Source organism: Strix uralensis, chromosome 11, assembly GCF_047716275.1.
Source record: "Strix uralensis isolate ZFMK-TIS-50842 chromosome 11, bStrUra1, whole genome shotgun sequence".
In the NCBI taxonomy this organism is placed as follows: domain Eukaryota; kingdom Metazoa; phylum Chordata; class Aves; order Strigiformes; family Strigidae; genus Strix; species Strix uralensis.
In genome coordinates this window covers 18,818,231-18,831,519 of record NC_133982.1, presented here as the reverse complement: position 1 = coordinate 18,831,519, position 13,289 = coordinate 18,818,231, and the positions used below count along the sequence as shown (strand labels likewise).

Genomic DNA, 13,289 nt, shown 5'->3' with positions numbered 1-13,289 from the left:
CTCTGTCCTAGCATGAGAGGGGTCTGCCAAAGAGAGAGAACCTGGGTATCCCTGGCTGGACACCCAGGACTGTCTCATCCTTGGCTGAGCATCATCTCATCACTGCTGGCTCAGGCCTGCACCCACTCGAGCTCCTGCAAGGGTCCCCATGCTCCCTCACTAATGAGTGCTAATTAAGCCTCTGCATGTCAGGACAGAAAGCTGGAGGGTGAAGCGGTTCCTGCTGGTGATGGGTTTTAGATGGGTTTTAGGCATGTGGGTTAATCCCCTCCTGGGGCAAGAACTGAACAGAGGGGGTGATGTTCTACCCCAGGGTCCTTCTTTGGTTGGGGCTTGGGAAACACTTACCCCCCACACTGTCCCGAGGGCTGCACCCTTGGGTGCTGGCTGGGTCTGAGCTGGTCCCGTGTAGCCTGGAGCACCCTGTTTGGGCTCCCCTTCCTTCCCTGCTCCCTTGCCATGGGAGACCCCCCTGGCCCACACACCTGGCCCCTTCCCCCAAAAAACCAACACTGACAAAGTGCCCATTCCGATTTCACTCTCTTTATTATTTATCATTCTTTCAAAATAGGATATGTTCAAAAATATAAATAGGTGCAGGGAACGCTGGTGCCCCGCACGGTCCCCTGGAAAGAGCACATCGTCCCGGGATGGGCGCTGTGCCGCAGCGGGGGCAGCAGGGAAGCAGAGAGGGGCTGCAGCCCCCAGCTCCCGGGTCTCAGCATCCCCTCGCCTCCCTCTTCCCACAGCTCCTTCCACCGCAGCCCCCCGGCCCTCCCCACCCACCCCGACGCGCTGCAGCAGTAGGAGGATTCTGGAAAAAAAAATAAAATAAAACCCCAAAAGGTGCTGTTCACCTCGGAGATTAAATAACAGAAATAATTACATTGTTCGTGCATAAAATCAGGAAAAAATAATCATCTTTATTATTTAACTTAACCCCCTGCCCTCTGCAACCCCACCCCCCTCCCTGTCCCCGAAGGCACGAAGATAATTGGAACCGGACGGTTAGTAAAAATGCTGAGATCTAATTCACTTTGCTTTGGTGCTTGGAAAAACATTATTTTTTTTTTTTATATATATACACAAAGGTGGGTTTGTCTTTAATATAATTTTTTTTTCCTTATATGACAAAAAAGCAACAAGAAGAAGAAGAAATCGACTCTGTTAATATAACTGTTCTGTTAAAAATCTCTCTTTCTCTCTTTCCCCCTCGGTCTCTCTCGCCCCGCTCTAATGGGTGGGTCTGTGCACGGCTCTGCCGCTGGGTCTCGACCGGCTCCTGGGGCTCCTCTTGTATAGCCTGCGCTGGTAGTTGGAGGCTGCAGAAGAGGGAGGAGAAGAAAAGGCACCTTGTTAGCAGGAGCTGGGACAGAGACGCTGCTTGTCCCACACCGGCCGCCCTGGCCCCTGGCTCCCTGGAAAAACACGGGCAGCCGCAGGCAGCGCTGCCTGGTGGGTGGCTGTGTGTGCCCTGACGCCAGCCTGCTTGCCCACGCACAATCGGCCCTTCTCTCGGCCTTGCAGCTGGGGTTTGCTTCACCCAGGGGTGAAGGTGCCCGGTGCCTCCCGGGAGCCTGGGCAGGAGCATCCTCTCCGCGGACGCTTGTGCCATCCCTTCCCTGTGCCTGGCCAGGAGGGCAACTTGGCTAATGGGGTGGGCATGGGGACTGCTCCCCCATCGTGCCCACTGCCCTACCAGTCCTTCCCTGATCCCCTGGGACAGGGAGGGAAATATCCATGAGCAGTGCGATGTGCTTAGGGCACAGGAAGGGAAACAGCCCCATCTGGCAGGTTTCTGCCTGATCTTTGCTGCCATTCTCCCTCGAAGCTGTCACCGCTCCAGGGTTTTGATGGAAGGAACAAAAGCTGGTTGGGAACAGCCTGGGTCTCTTGATTGCTGGTGGTTTGTGCCAGGAGCAGCCTGCAGCTCTCTAGGTCTGCGGCAGAGCCAAGGGAATCAGTGGCTTGGTCTGCACCATGTGGTTGTCCTCAGACACCTCCTCCATCCCTCCTCCTCCCTGGGGTGGAGTTTTGTCCATTAAGCCCATATCGACTTTCCCTGGCCATGGGACTGTTGCTTTAGTTGGAATTGCCCAGCTGGACCAGAACCTGGCAAGAAGGCCACTGGACAGATGTGATTTGGCTGAGAAGCTTTTTTTTTTTTTTTGACTAGGAAGCTGCAGGCGAGCAGGGATGGGACAGGGGTGTAGGCAGGCCTGGGAGTGGGCTGGGACGCCAGTGGGAGAGGGCTGGCTGCTGTCAGCTGGAGGCCTGACAGGAGAAGAGTCAGGAGTCCTGCCCTGTCCCTTGGCTCCCTTCCGCTCCCAGGGCAAGAGGATGCTGGGGAAGGGCTCAGGGGGACCACAGCTCTCCATTCCTGTTCTCTCTGCTGGTGCAGGTAGTGCTGAAACTCACCCTTTCTTTTACTTGCTTCTCTTTCAGTAGTCTGGGCCCTTGGTAAGCTCCTTGTTGCCCTCTCCTGGCTCTGGAGCTGCCTCTATCCTGCCTAGGTGGAGAAGCGTCCAGGGCAGGAGTTGCCTGGGCTGCCTCTCCAGCCAGTCCCCGTGATCCACACCTGCTCAGAAGATGCCAGTTCCCATGGCCCCATGACAGGGGAGCTTTCAACAAGCCAAGGGGACCACGATGTCCCCTTCTGCCTGGCTCAGAGCTAACCTGCACCCTAAGTCAATGCCCCCCTCATCCCCAGCTCCTTCTCCCAGCTGCAGGTGTGCATCAGCCCAAACCTGAAGGTAAAGGGGCCGAGACCAAGACGTACGGTTTATGCAGGATATCCGCGGCTCCTCCCACTGCCCGTTGGGCTGGCACCGAATCGTGGGGACGTGGCGCTGGATGTAGCCTTGGTTGCACTGGTACCGCACCATGGAGTTTATTTCATAGCGGTCCTTCTTCCGACCAAAGGTCCTGGCGTTCTCCACCACGGGAGGATCCCCGCAAGCCACTGCAGGAGATGGGCAGAGACATGTAGAGCTCAAGGAGCCCTGTCTGGCTGAGCAGGCAGCTCCTGCCTGCCTGGCGCAGGCTGGGCATGCACAGCCTCCTCTTCTTCACATAAAACCTTAAATCCCTTTGAGATTTCCTCTGTTCACAAAATTTAGGGGCAGGGGGATATGGAAATTCTGTGATGGGCCTTGAAATTAAGCAGCTGTCTGCCTTAGGACTCCATTCCTGCCTCCTGGAGAGGCAGCAAGAGCCAGGCATCACAACAGCTGCTGGCATCCGTGGGAGGGCATGGAACCGGTGTATGGGAGTGTTGCTGCACTCAGGGTATGTCTCTGCCTGGAGACATGAAACCCCATCCTTGGTGGCTTGCCTTATTTGTTTTCAAGCCCTTGGGAAACTTTCTCCTAGAGCCTTGGGCAACTTCTATTGTTAATTCCTTCCACCTATTTGACCACCCTTTGCAGTCACAAAACCCACATTCATGTGCAGTGGGGGCTCCACTCCAGCCCCTCAGCTACTGTCTGAGCCCCCCATCCTTGACAATGCAGTGCAGGGTGCTGACCTGTTCCTTTCTTGCAGGTGAAAGGGAGGTGATAGTTGCAGGGAACGTCATTCCATTCGCCTTGCTCGTGCCAGATCATCACAACGCAGTCCTCACCCGCCGCGAAGAAGTTATCGGGTTGGTTGGGCCGCCAGTTCTCAAATTGCTGCCAAGAGAGGAAAGCCCTTTGCCTAAGGCTGAGCCCTCCCCTCTCCTACCTCCTCCTTCATCCTTTCTGCTGCCTCACCCATGCATGTCACCAGCAGAGACCATGGGTTACCAGCACTGCTACTACAACAGTTGTTTTTATCACAATGGTGCCTAGGAACATAGCTGACCAGCTTTACTAGAGGCTTCAAAAAACCACGAGCACTACTACAAAGTTTAGGGCTGCCTCCACTCAATGCCTAACCCAAGCACTCAGCATGTAACTCATGAGGCTCTTCCCACCCAAGGGGAACCTTCCCCCAACTGAAAGGCAGCACCTGCCCACGCCACGGCTGCAGGCTCACCAGGGAGTGCCCGTCGGACCAACGGAAGTCGTTCTCCACAGCTCTGTCACTGAGGCCGATCCACTGGTAGTCCTGTGCGTGGCCTGGAAAAACCAGAGGGGGAGAGAAGGGTGGGTCGTGGTTTCCCTACATCTTGTTGGAAGTGTTTCTCTGCCATCTCAGCTGTCTCTGGTCCTGGAGCCTCTGGGTCATTTGGTTCCTTCCCAGTCACTAGCCCCTGATGTCCTTTTTTCCCTGCATGGTGCTTGTCCATCTCCCTCCCCACTCAGTGTGTCATGAGCATGGATCCACCCATGTTGGCACGGGTCACTGCGCTTGTTGGATGAAGTGAACATCTTGTGACCAAGCCACATCAGCAATGTGATAAGAGCAAAGATCTGAACTAGCCAAGAAAGGGCCCTCTTCTGTCTCATGGCTGGATGGTTCTTCCTCTCCCGCACAAGGGTGAGGCCTCGTTAGGAAATATCTGAGCACCAGTGGGGGAAACTGTGTTTTTTACATCTTTTTGGATAAATCTGCCCATGGACTCAGAGTCCAACGGATGAACGCCTGCCCAGTCTCAGGCTGCCCTCAGCACTTACTGTTCACAAATTCTTGCTCCTCTGGGGTGATGATACTGCTCAGGTGGGCTTGATGTTGTCGGCATCTGGTCTCTGCATCCATCCAAGTCTCCCTCTCTTCAAAGTGCCTGTAGCAGTGGCCCTGGAATTTAGTCCAGCCTTCCTCACAGTTTTCCAGGTCTGAAACACACAAAGGAGGGAGGAAAAGGAGTTGATGCATGTGTCTGGAAGCCTTCCAACTCATGTCTTAGCAGCTCATGCTCTCTTGGCATGGGACAACACATGGTCTCTTCCACTACAAAGCAAACCATAACACTGTTGCCTGTGAGAAACCCCAGGGAAAATTATCAGAAGGCATCCAAGACACACGCAGAGAGGGGAGCCTGTGTTGAAAACCCCATGTTTGCAGTAGTGTGACCAGCGCTACTAGAAAACTTGAGTGATACGAACATTCCTGAACAATTCACTCCCTGTGTCATGTTCTTAGACTCTGTTTTTGAGGAACTGACTGAGCAAGAACCCCTCTCTTCCCATTTGTGCTGGCCTGCATAGTTTTCGTGCTTTGGAAAGAAACTCCAAAATCAAGATGCCCAGAATCAACATGTATGTGTAGAAAATGAAAGAGGGAGAAGAGCCAAGGTTTGGGTGGTTGCATTGCTTGGTGTGGTTCTGGGGTTCTGGAGGAGAAGCAAACCTACCAAGATGGGATAAAAGAGATAGAGGCAGGAACTTACCATGGTGGAGAAAGAAAATGAAATCTCAAGGAAAAAGCTGGAGAAGTAAAAAAATTTCTCAACTTTTCAGAACATCTTTTATCATCTAAGAAACACTGAAGAGTTGAACCCATTTATTAAAAAAAATAAAACCACAGATGGGGGAGAGCAGAGGCAAATGGAGAAACCACCAGAAAACACCTTCAGCAGCTCCCATGCGATGTAACACCACACATGCTCCATGCTACTGAAAGAAACAGTAAATGAAATGTGTTTAGTCTCAGCCTTTCAGATGCCGGATCTACCACCCTTTCTCAGGCACTTGCTGCTCTTGGAGTGGTGGGCTTTCATGAATCCTTATGCCTCTCTCCCTTTCCAGTAAGGTTTTCTGTACTCAGTTTCTTCTTTGTTAAACTTGGTAGGTCAAAGCACTTGTCACCTTCAGTCACACTAATTCCTCCTAATCCATCCTTCTGGTGTTCTTCCAGCTGGATATTGCAGATGCTTCATAGATGTTGGAAGGGTTGGTAGTTAGTTGAGACATTAAGAACATTTTCTGCCCTCTTCAACAGATAAAATGGACTATCTGGAAGTAGCTGAAGCTCTAAGGGTTCTTGGTCTTTGCAGGTAGGTTACTTGCAGAAGGTGAGCAGAGAACATGCTCTGTCTTTTGAGATTTAAGATTTTTTCCAGCAGTTTGAATGCCACCCCTTGTCATCACAGCCTAGTGATGGGACAGCAGGACATTTCCTGGGAGAAAGCCCACTCTTTCCTACAGAGCTGTTACTTAGGGGGAAATATGACAGCAATTGTCTTGGAAAAGAATGACGAAAATCTTGTTCCCTGGTAGGGACACTGTTGTGGTGAGAAGAAGGACTGGCTGTGTGCACAGATGGCAGACCTCACCTACAGCGTCCTGCTGTTCTTGGACATCAACAGAAAGGATGGTCTGCCTCAGGGGAACAATGAAGATTTACATTCCCCACTGGATTCAGGGCACTGGGTTCCTCTTGCATCTCCCAGGCTATAGCCCTCAGGCATCATGAGCCCATAAATCACAGAAGAGAGGAAATTAAGTCTGGCTTGAACCAAACCAGATTGTAAGCAGCCACAGGGTAGAAAGTCTCTTGTTGGATTACAGGGATCTTCAACAACAGGTAGCAGGGATGGGCAAGTCAGGGGCTGTTAAGGTTGCATTAGGAAAGAGATGTTAAGAGCATAATTCCTGCCCAGATGGTCTGATGATCCTGAGCTGCCTTCTTACGGTCTACTCCATATGCTCATATTGGAAGCAGAAAGAGAGATGCAGAGAAAGGGGAGGAGGAAATCCAATATATATTACCATTACTCATGCCAAGATAAAGAAGCCGCTGCAACCTTATTTCTTTTTTGTTAGAGCAAGGCAGGAGAGCCTCAGCTTTAAGAAAAAAACAACTCTTTTTCTTTTCTTGTAGAAACAAAAAGAAGTATTAGTGCAGGTCAGAGTACCTAATTTTGATTGAAAAATAGGTCACTTCATGCTTTCTCAAAGTTCTACATTTCTTGCTGATTTTGCCACAGGAAACCATGTTGAAGAGATGACAAAAATGTGTCAAATTGGTGGAGATTCCTGGAGTGAACGAGGTTTCTCTCAGCTGCATCTTCACAGAGAGAAACACAGTCATTTTTTGTGGCTCTGTCAAAGCCTCCTTCCATGAAATTCCAGTGTAACAGAGAAAGTTTGCCTGGGGTAAAGATGTACTCAGATATTTTCGTACTGTTACAGATGACCAGAAAGACCCTTGGCCCAAAGAGACAGAGACTTCTGTGACTGACATTGTTACGATCTGTATGGAGCTTCACTAGAGAAACTTAAAAAAGAGAAAGTTGAAGAAGACACCAGAAGCTCCTGCTTAGGAATCTTAGAGGACACGCTGCCGTGACGAACAAACTAATCAAAATATATAAGCAAAAGTCTCAAAGCTTTTCCCTAGTGTATTTTAAGCTGCTGTTAGAGGTTAGCTTACTGAGATGAGGGCAGGACTGATCGGAGCACTTGGGATCAGCTTTTTTGGGGTGTAGGGTGGGAACAACGTAGTGCAGCAGTTAGTAAGATTAGCTGAAGCCAGATAGGCCGTACCGATCTCACACAGGTCCCCTCCGTAGCTGGGAAGGCATAAGCATTTGAAAGAGTCGATGCCATCAACGCAGGTAGCTCCATTCAGACAGGGGCTTGAGTGGCACTCATCAGTGTCTGCAAGAAATCAAGGGCTTCCATTAGGGCTCTGGGCAGACAACTCCACCAACAGGAGAATTTGTTTCCTTGCTTGTTTAGGAGGGAATATCAGTGGTTTTGGGGGAACTTGGGAGTTTCTAGGGTCTTATTTTAAAACATACTGCCACTGCTGCTGCTGGAAGAATGAAGACAAGAGACCCAACCCACCCTACAAGGAAGACATTGGTTTTCTGTCACTTGATGGTTGAACACCACTCTGAAGATATCAGTACAAGCTCATCAAGATGTATCCAGTACACAGCACTCAGTGCCTTTGACAGCTGTGGTAACTCTTCCTTGTTCGCTGTCTCTGCCTGATGCATCAAACATACAAACTTGTGTCTGTGTCTCCACCAGCTACGGGTCTATGAGGAAGAGTGTGGAATCCTCATAAGTGATGGCAACATCCTGAAATAGATCTCTATCTCCTAACCAACATTCCTGGTGGCCAGTGCTCACTACTTGTTTCTTCCTAACCATAATTTGGATGAAGTTCTGGGGCAAGAAATCTCTTCTCAGTGAAGATGAAGAAAGTGCAGAGAAGAAAAGAAGTGAGTTCAAAGGTGGTTCAGAGACCCTCAAATTTTCCCTTTGAGGCCCTTAGGCCTAGCTATGGGTGCCTCTTCCTTGGTGAAGAATACTGGAATTCAGTGCCATTTCCTCCAGATCTGTCCCCACTATGTGCTCTCTTGTTTGTGAAGGGGCTGAAAGAAGTTGGTACGTCTTTTCCAGCTGTGGATTCCATCCTGGTGGAAGAAACTACTCTTAATTTCCCATCTAGATAGAACAGTCCTTAAGATCCTTTTTGCTTTTCTGGAGGTGAAAAGAGAATTTGGTATGGGAAGTGTTTGGCCTCCAACTCTCCAATGTTTCTCAACTTGCTAATTAGCACAAGTAGTAATTGCCACCATTTTGTAGAACTTCCATCCTCTGTCATCTTGGGGCAGAAGGAAGGAAGCATAGAGGCTCTGAAAAAGGCCACAGGTAGCCAGTGTGTATCTATAAATTATAAAATCTAGCTTGTGCTGGAAATAAAAGCTCTTCTACCAGTATCTCTCCAGACTGAGCCTTAATCCTACTTATTGAGCTTTGGAATCAGAAGAAGAGTCATTCAGAATGAAACAGTTCAGAGACGTTCAACTCGGAAACAAGGAGGAAGACTAAGGAAGAAAGTGAGACCACATCCACGCAGGTTAGGTTAAATGATGACTGGTTAGATCCTCATGCGAAACAACGTTTCTCTCTTTCACACTCAGAAGAAATGTAAAGCTTTAAAAGTGCCGACTCACACTCCATGCTCTTCTTGTGGATGATTTGGATTAGTGAAGGAACATTCAAAGATGATAAACATGCTGGGTATGGAAATACCAGAGCAGAGCAGTGACTCCCCAAGGTCTGTGTTCATCTTCTGATTTGGGGATATTTGGTCAGATATTGTCTCCCTGCAGAACTGTGGCCCAGCTGCTCAGTGTCCCCAGAGATATGAAACCAGATGCGTGTCATACCCCATGTGGCTGTCTAGTCACTCAGTGGCCAATGTCTGATACGTCAACTAAAAGTTGACATGTTCTGTAATGTGCCTAAGTGATGGAGAAAATTTTTTCTGACCTTGGATGCTAAATCCATTCGTACTTTGGAGCATGGAGATTGTCATCTTTACTCTAGGCTGTATCACTGCAAGCAATGCAATTATTCCTTGGATGGCCGATGAACCTCTTACTCCAGTTTTGCAATTCTTCTCTGAGAGAAGGAATTTTTTCCTCTGGATTGCCCTTCTGAATGCTTTCTGGATTTCTTTGTTCACTGCAACATGAAGAGAATTCCTGTTTCCATGACACTAATAAATACTTTCAGACTTTCCAGAACAAAATGGGGGTCTCGGGCCTAGTAGAAGAGAGGAGCTGAACTTGGCTGACTATTGCTTATTAGTCATACTTGGAGTTTCTAGAAGATAGAGAGTATAAAGGAAAATGAGGTATCCTGAGGGATGATTACAGCTCTAGAGGCCCCTTGGGCTTCCCAACAGCAGTGGCAGCAGAAGTTCATGTTGATTCCAGTGGGGTCCAGCTGAACAAGTAAGGAAATGCTCTCCTTTGTCCGTTAGGCTCCATGAAGTGGAAAGCATGCTGCAGAAGTGGGAACAAAGCACACACGAGAGCTAAAGCAGAATGTTTAACAGGGAATAATGAGTCTTCAGCTGTCTTTGGCCATGTGGACTAAAACTTGGTGCATCCAAGATCTCTTCTGAGATGCAGGAGACCTGCTGTGAATTGCCATTCCTGGTCTTGGAGGAGGAGAGAGCAGGCACACGCATGCAAAGTCATTGCCACAAATTTCCAGCTGGGAAATAACACTGGAACAGAATTTCCTTTTACAGATATTGTATATAATATGACTGCACATATTATATATGCTGTAAAAACAAATCTCTGCATATGATATATATGTTACATATCTCTCCATACATATACATATATATTTTTATATATGACACATAGAGAAAGGGTGTGTACTTATAGGTAGTGTTGGAAAAACAGACAACAAATACAGGTGAGACACAGACATGTTTTCTTCCCAGAAGTGTGCTGCAAATGGCTGGAGAGAAGGCGTTTTAAACACGTGATGATCATAAATACCAAACTCCCCCTTCAGCCTGTTGGGCTGTTGGGACAGTGACCCTATCTACATCTGGATGTAGAATAACCTCACCAAGCTGGTATCAGGAAACTCAAACATATCTGTCAGCTTGGAGGAAGTGTTGCTGATTCAGGTCCTCCCAGAAAATCTGGGTCTTGGAGGTCTTTTGGAAAAGTAATCTCTAAATGGTAAAACTGGCAATGATGTTATCTCTGGAAACACTGGCAAGTTGGTTTGTGGGTGTTTCTAGGATATCTTACCTAGGCCATAGGATTTATGGGAGGTGAGAACTCCAGTAAGAAAAAATAAATCCCATCTATCACGCAATGCTTGGCTATTTTCTTCATAGCCTTTTATATACCATAAATGTGTCCACTTCCACAGGGTTTAGAGCGAGATGAGGTTAGTAAATCACCGTACACCTCTTCAGCCAGCTGAAAAGCCTGCGGCACACTAGGTGTGCCAGCTCTGCTCAGCACGGAGCGAGCACCCACTTGCACAGCACCAGCTGCCAGGCACCTTGACACTCAAGGATCTTACCCAGACGCGAGCTATTTATTCGCTTGGGTAAGCAGTCATTCAAAAGTCAGCTCTGCTTTGAGATGCAGCTCAAGTGCTTATCAACCGACAAGAAGACAAGACTACTGCTATTATTACCCAGTGCTAACAAAGGACAAGCAATGCGGCATGGGATGCAGAACAGAAGCAGCCCTTGCGTTCAAGAGCTTCAGCTCTAAAACAAAGACAGGGGAGAAAATGCCTTGCAGTGCCAAGAATAGGAAGCCCATTTAGAACACATTATAAACTCACTTCTTGAGGATAATGCAAAATTAGCAGCTCTTTACAAGACGATTTGTACTGAAGTTAATGGTGTCCAGAAGTTGCAAAAGATTATTCAAATCTATTGTCATAACAGTTTCTATTTTTTGCTACTGGCAGGACCCAAGGTCTAACTTCTAGATTTTTTTAAAAAAATAAAACAATTAAAACAAAATATCCAATGTAAACAAGGTCTTGCATCTGGAAGACGTAAACTGTTGGCTGGAGAAAACAAGGGGATTTACATAGCTACAATGCAAACTTTGAATTTGTTTCACCATTTTCTTCTTAAGTTTTCTTTTACATTGCTAGATACATACTATATTTAGTCAGAACTATTTTCTTTTGGTGCAACTAAACACAGCATAAGTATTCTTCCAATGCCTTTGAAAACAATTTGCTGTGCTAGATCATGGAAACTGGAAAGAGAAATCCTTTAGAAATGAAAGAGAAATAGATTGCTCCTGGTTTTGCTCAGAAGGCAAATGACATGCAAAAGTGAACAGTGGTGAGAAGGAAATGTTTTTAAAATCCTTCATCCCAAGCTAAGAAGACCATTCTAGAAACAGTGCTAAGACTTCGTAAAATAATACAGTTTGTGCATTTCTCTCAGTGGCAGCCTGTATGGAAGATGAGCAAGAATACCCATTAAACAAGGCCAGCTTTGTGCTTAAAACATCTACCAAAGAGCAGCAGCTTGTGAACAGAGAGAATGTTATCAGCCAAACTGAACAAACTGTATAGTTTGCCCAAAGCTGTAACAGGTTTAAAAATACACCCTAGGATTTAAACTCCTGTTTTAGTTCTGCAGTGAGGAAAAGGTAAGACAGAAAGGCAAGGCATTTTCAGGATGTCCAACAGTCCCTGTTGTGCTCCTCACTCTTTCTTTATAGGCCCCATTGTAAGTGCAATTATCCAAACAAGGACTCAGAGACCAGCTAGATAATTATCTTCTAGAGACTGAGGAAAAAAAAACCTCAGGTACAAATTAAATTTGCTTTTCAGAGACTCCTGGGAAGTTTGAACTGCCGATCTGATAGCTCAAACAGCAAAGAAAAACATTGGAGCAATTGTAGAGCGATTCCTACAAGAAAAGAATAGGAGGAGTCGGGGAAAACAGTTCTCTCACATTTTAAGTAAAATGCTAACATCGAACATCACATAGCCAGCTAATGACTTACAATGAGCAATTAAGTCATTAAAATAATTAACTACAATAATTAAACCAAAGCCTTCATGCAGCAGAAGGGACAGATATTGCCACAGCCTTAAAAAGCTATATTCATCTAGAGAACAGCAAGGTGCCAGGAGAACCTGTTGATCTGCTGGGACCTTCTATTTGTCCAACGTTCTCATGGCAGGAGAGGTCAGGAAATTTTGACATCTCTGCCTCCAAAATATTATGTGTAGAAGTAAACTCACATTTGTACAACACTAGTCCAGGACTTGCCTCTTCAGAGAAAGATTTTAATTAAGCTAATGAACTTCTGATGCAAAATAGACAATATATCCAGCAGACACCAAATCATCTGGTCAGCCACAAATGGTGTGTGCTTTTGCTTGTCTTTCAGCCAGGACTGGTACCTCCAGCTCCTGCTTGAGAACATACTCTTCATTCCACATTAGGTGAAACATTATGAAACAGCTGAATGTTTTCTAGACTTTTTTCTTCGGGGCTGATCTTCTCTGGACCAACAAAACACTACCCCATGGACTTCCAGGGTGTGAAGAATAAGGAAAGCCCATCAAGACCTTTCCTCATTTGAATTCTAACCTTCAGCTGTGTCGGGGCCATAGACAGCAGACTTCATGAACTCATTTCACCAGAGAGAAGCAAAACTTTACATCAATAACTGCCATTTCAGCACATTTCTCTTTTTTCCCCCAACTTGAGTGAAGTTTTTAAGTCACTGACTAGTCAGAGTGCTCCAAACCACAGCCTTTCACTGAAGTGCCAGCATGCTTTTTTCAGCTAATAATTATTTGTCTTCAAATGTTACCAGAAGCAAAAAGACCCGCTGAGTTGGCAAAACTCTGGATGAAGAAGCCAAGTCTATGGACAATTCTTCAAGCTTGTGGGGTTCCTGTCCTCACAGAGGAATCAAACTGCTGACTAAAGATATGTGCATGTGTAGCCTTCAATTTGGCTAAATACTAAAAAATACTGGCACTCCAAGCGTTAATCTTCAGTCTTCTTGTGCTTCTGGCTCTGGCTTTTAGAAAGAAGTGGAGGCTACAGCAGGGCAGAAAAATACCATTCTTCTTAAATCATCCCACTAAAAAGACTGC

At 47.0% G+C, this 13,289-nt stretch overlaps 1 protein-coding gene across 2 annotated transcripts in view; it reads right to left on the bottom strand.

Moving 5' to 3' along the window:
* Positions 1 to 71: 71 nt before the first annotated feature.
* ACAN (aggrecan) overlaps positions 72 to 13,289 on the bottom strand; it is a 28,703-nt gene continuing 15,485 nt past the window's right edge. Inside the window, exons 15-20 of one of the 2 annotated variants that reach the window (XM_074880160.1) lie at positions 7,410 to 7,523; positions 4,599 to 4,757; positions 4,018 to 4,100; positions 3,527 to 3,671; positions 2,780 to 2,962; positions 72 to 1,322 (exon numbers count right to left, since the gene is read on the bottom strand). In XM_074880160.1, the coding sequence (XP_074736261.1) occupies positions 1,234 to 1,322; positions 2,780 to 2,962; positions 3,527 to 3,671; positions 4,018 to 4,100; positions 4,599 to 4,757; positions 7,410 to 7,523 (773 nt within the window). In that variant the 3' untranslated portion in view covers positions 72 to 1,233. The remainder of the gene's footprint in view (positions 1,323 to 2,779; positions 2,963 to 3,526; positions 3,672 to 4,017; positions 4,101 to 4,598; positions 4,758 to 7,409; positions 7,524 to 13,289) is intronic. The other variant, XM_074880161.1, reaches the window with a different exon arrangement.